Genomic DNA, 3,008 nt, shown 5'->3' with positions numbered 1-3,008 from the left:
TCTACCCAGCAGATTTCTCCTAGCTTGCAGAGCTTACATTCTAATATCATATACCCAACAGATGAATCCTAGCTTGCAGAGCTTACGCTCCAATATTATCTACCAAACCGATTTCTCCTAGCTTGCAGAGCTTACACTCCAATATTATCTACCCAGCAGATTTCTCCTAGCTTGCAGAGCTTACATTCTAATATCATATACCCAACAGATGAATCCTAGCTTGCAGAGCTTACGCTCCAATATTATCTTCCCAACAGATGAATCCTATCTTGCAGAGCTTACGCTCCAATATTATCTACCCAACCGATTTCTCCTAGCTCGCAGAGCTAACACTCCAGTATTATATAACCAACACAGAAATCCTAGCTCGCAGAGCTTACACTCCAATATAATATACCCAACAGATGAATCCTAGCTTGCAGAGCTTACACTCCAATATCATATACCCAACAGATGAATTCTAGGCCACAGAGCTGCAGATACAATGCTGATCAGGGAAAAGATAACTGCCATAGGGATAGTGTATTGTAACACAGACAGAAGGGGCAGCTTGCAGAGCTAATGCAGAGAATACAGAGCAAAGGAAATCCCTTGCACAGCTCAGTCAGTTCTAAAGGTAGAAGAGACCACTGTGGCCCCAAGAAGGCAGATGAAGAGCGTTCCTATGAGCACAAGATGCTGGGAGTAGCTGAGAATGTAGCCAATACTCCCCGGGGAAAGGAAATGGTTACTGCCAGATGAGATCCCCGGCCCCTCCCCGAGAGGAGTGTGGGCGGCGCCCTGTGGCTCGAGAATGATATAAATACGGGAAGAGCGAACATTTTAATTCACAAGCAATTGTTTCTCAGTCACCTGTGATTGTTTGCGGTTCATCACACACACAGCCTCAAGCCATGTCTGTGTCTCTGAGAGTCAGCCCGTCCGTGCACGGCTACCACTTCGACACCGCCTCCCGCAAGGCTGCCGCCGCCAACATATTCCAAGGGGTCGACCAGGACTCCCTGCAGCGGCTCTTCAAAAAATCCGGCGACAAAAAAGCCGAAGCCAGAGCTCGAATCATCTTCTGCGTCGACCAGGACAGCGAGGAGAAAGCGAGGGCTCTGCAGAGTCTCAGGCAGAGGACCCGGGACAAGATCCTGCAGTTCCTCAAGCTCCGCAAGATTCCGCTCAAGGTCATCACCTGAAGGGCTGGCCCGTGGAACTGACACTCTAATCGCTCTAATATATGATGCTCCAGTATTCAGACTGGTTCCAAGAGCTCACACTCCAGCTTGGAGATAGTTGGCCAGAGAGCTGACACTCTGACAGCCACAAAAGCTAAAGATCCAGACTCCGGACTGTTTGAAGAAGCTGCAAAGACTGGTGCCCATCCTGGCAGGCGGAGATGCTCGGGCATAGGAAGGAGGACCCCCCTAGCTATTAGCAGCTATGGGGGGATGGGGCTCAGCCCACAAGAAGTGACAGACATGTAGCAGAGCACTGTGTGGCTTCATACTGCTGCACATTGACTCTTAATTCTTCTGCTGCTATAAACTCAACTCAGTGATGATATTTATACCTGTGTGTGTGTTATCTGCTGAATAAATTATTATTCTTATTATTATTTTAACTCTCGCCTCTCTCGTTTTGTGGTGTTCTACATATGCTATTATTCCAGTACAATATCATAATCAGTACAACCCTCACTATACAGGGAAAAAGGCTTTCTGTACATGGGCTTAAAATGGTACTTTCTCTAAATTGCTATTTACTTTACAACTCTCTATATTACATAGTGTTCTAGGCAGCGCTAGATGCAGCACATTATACAGATATGCCATAAAAGTTTAGGCATCCATGGTCAGGTGGCATTTCCTGGTTGAAAGCCAACATCTGGTTGCTAGGGGTTACAAGATCTGCTGCCATCTTTGCTCCTTTTATTACTTGAGTCCCATCATCCTTAGCTGTGCTGCAATTGCAATGTATACCAGAATTACCTGCACAATAGTAAGTAGCATGCATCTCCGCTTACAGTCCCAATCACCTGCCAAGGCCAAGACAGAGGATTCTGGGAGTTGTAGTTCAGTTTCAACAGGACGGGCGCAGGTGTACACGTTAAAAATCTCCTATATGTGTTCTACATTTCGTAGTAAAAGAGAAGTGTATGTGTTTAAGAGAACAGCTCTGTAGGTGAGTGTGTTATAATGTAAAATAAAAAGCAGCACAATTCTGGACACACATCTGGGGAGTGTTGTATAGATCGCAGTTGGTTTTGTGGTCATAGGTAATGTTTATCCATAGGGTGAGCTGGGAATGATGGGAATGGTAGTCCTTTAGGGACTTGGGAGAAAAGGACACCCTAAACTTTTATTCCTGCCTTTAAAATCAAGTGTTGTGGGTTGTTATAATGGGGGAACTCAGTTACTTACAGCCTTATAACAAATACATGGGTTAAAGGAATGGATTAACTTTTACTATGATATAGAATAGTCATTTCTAAGCAATATTTTCAATTGACCTTCATTTTTTTTATATGTATTTTTTTTTATTTGTGCCTTCTTCTGACTCTTTATAGCTTTTAAATGGGGGGGGGCACTGACCCCATCTAAAATCAAATACTCTGTAAGGCTACAAATATGTTGTTATTGCTACTTTTTATGACTCACCTTTCTATTCAGTCCTCTCCTGTTCATATTCCAGCCTCTTGTTCAAATCAGTGCATGGTTGCTGGGGTAACTTGGACCCTAGCAACCAGAATACTGAAATTGCAAACTGGAGAGCTGCTGAATAAAAAGCTAAATAACTCAAACACAATACAAAAAATAAAACCAATTGCAAATTGTCTCAGAATATCGCTCTCTATAGTCTATATCATACTAAAAGTTAACTCAAAGTTGAACAACCCCCATATATATATATATATATATATATATATATATATATATATATATATATATATATAAGGCACTAAGCTTGCCCAGTAGCAGTAACCCATAGCAACCAATAAGATGTTTGCTTTTAAATAGGGG

The 3,008-nt window shown here is 43.0% G+C and overlaps 1 protein-coding gene across 1 annotated transcript; it reads left to right on the top strand.

Annotated features, from left to right (window-relative positions):
• Nucleotides 1–726: 726 nt before the first annotated feature.
• tcim.S (transcriptional and immune response regulator S homeolog) lies at nucleotides 727–1,609 on the top strand. The gene has a single exon (XM_018255100.2). It carries the CDS (start codon nucleotides 894–896, stop codon nucleotides 1,182–1,184), a length of 291 nt encoding a protein of 96 aa, XP_018110589.1. The 5' UTR covers nucleotides 727–893; the 3' UTR covers nucleotides 1,185–1,609.
• The last annotated feature ends 1,399 nt before the right edge of the window (nucleotides 1,610–3,008 follow it).

The sequence above is a fragment of the Xenopus laevis genome, chromosome 3S (genome assembly GCF_017654675.1).
Source record: "Xenopus laevis strain J_2021 chromosome 3S, Xenopus_laevis_v10.1, whole genome shotgun sequence".
NCBI classification, from domain to species: Eukaryota; Metazoa; Chordata; class Amphibia; order Anura; family Pipidae; genus Xenopus; species Xenopus laevis.
This window is presented reverse-complemented; position numbering and strand designations above follow the sequence as displayed.

Bases quoted from the DNA above. Each gene is read 5' to 3' on its own strand.
- tcim.S (XM_018255100.2), top strand. From the start codon at position 894: ATGTCTGTGTCTCTGAGAGTCAGCCCGTCCGTGCACGGCTACCACTTC.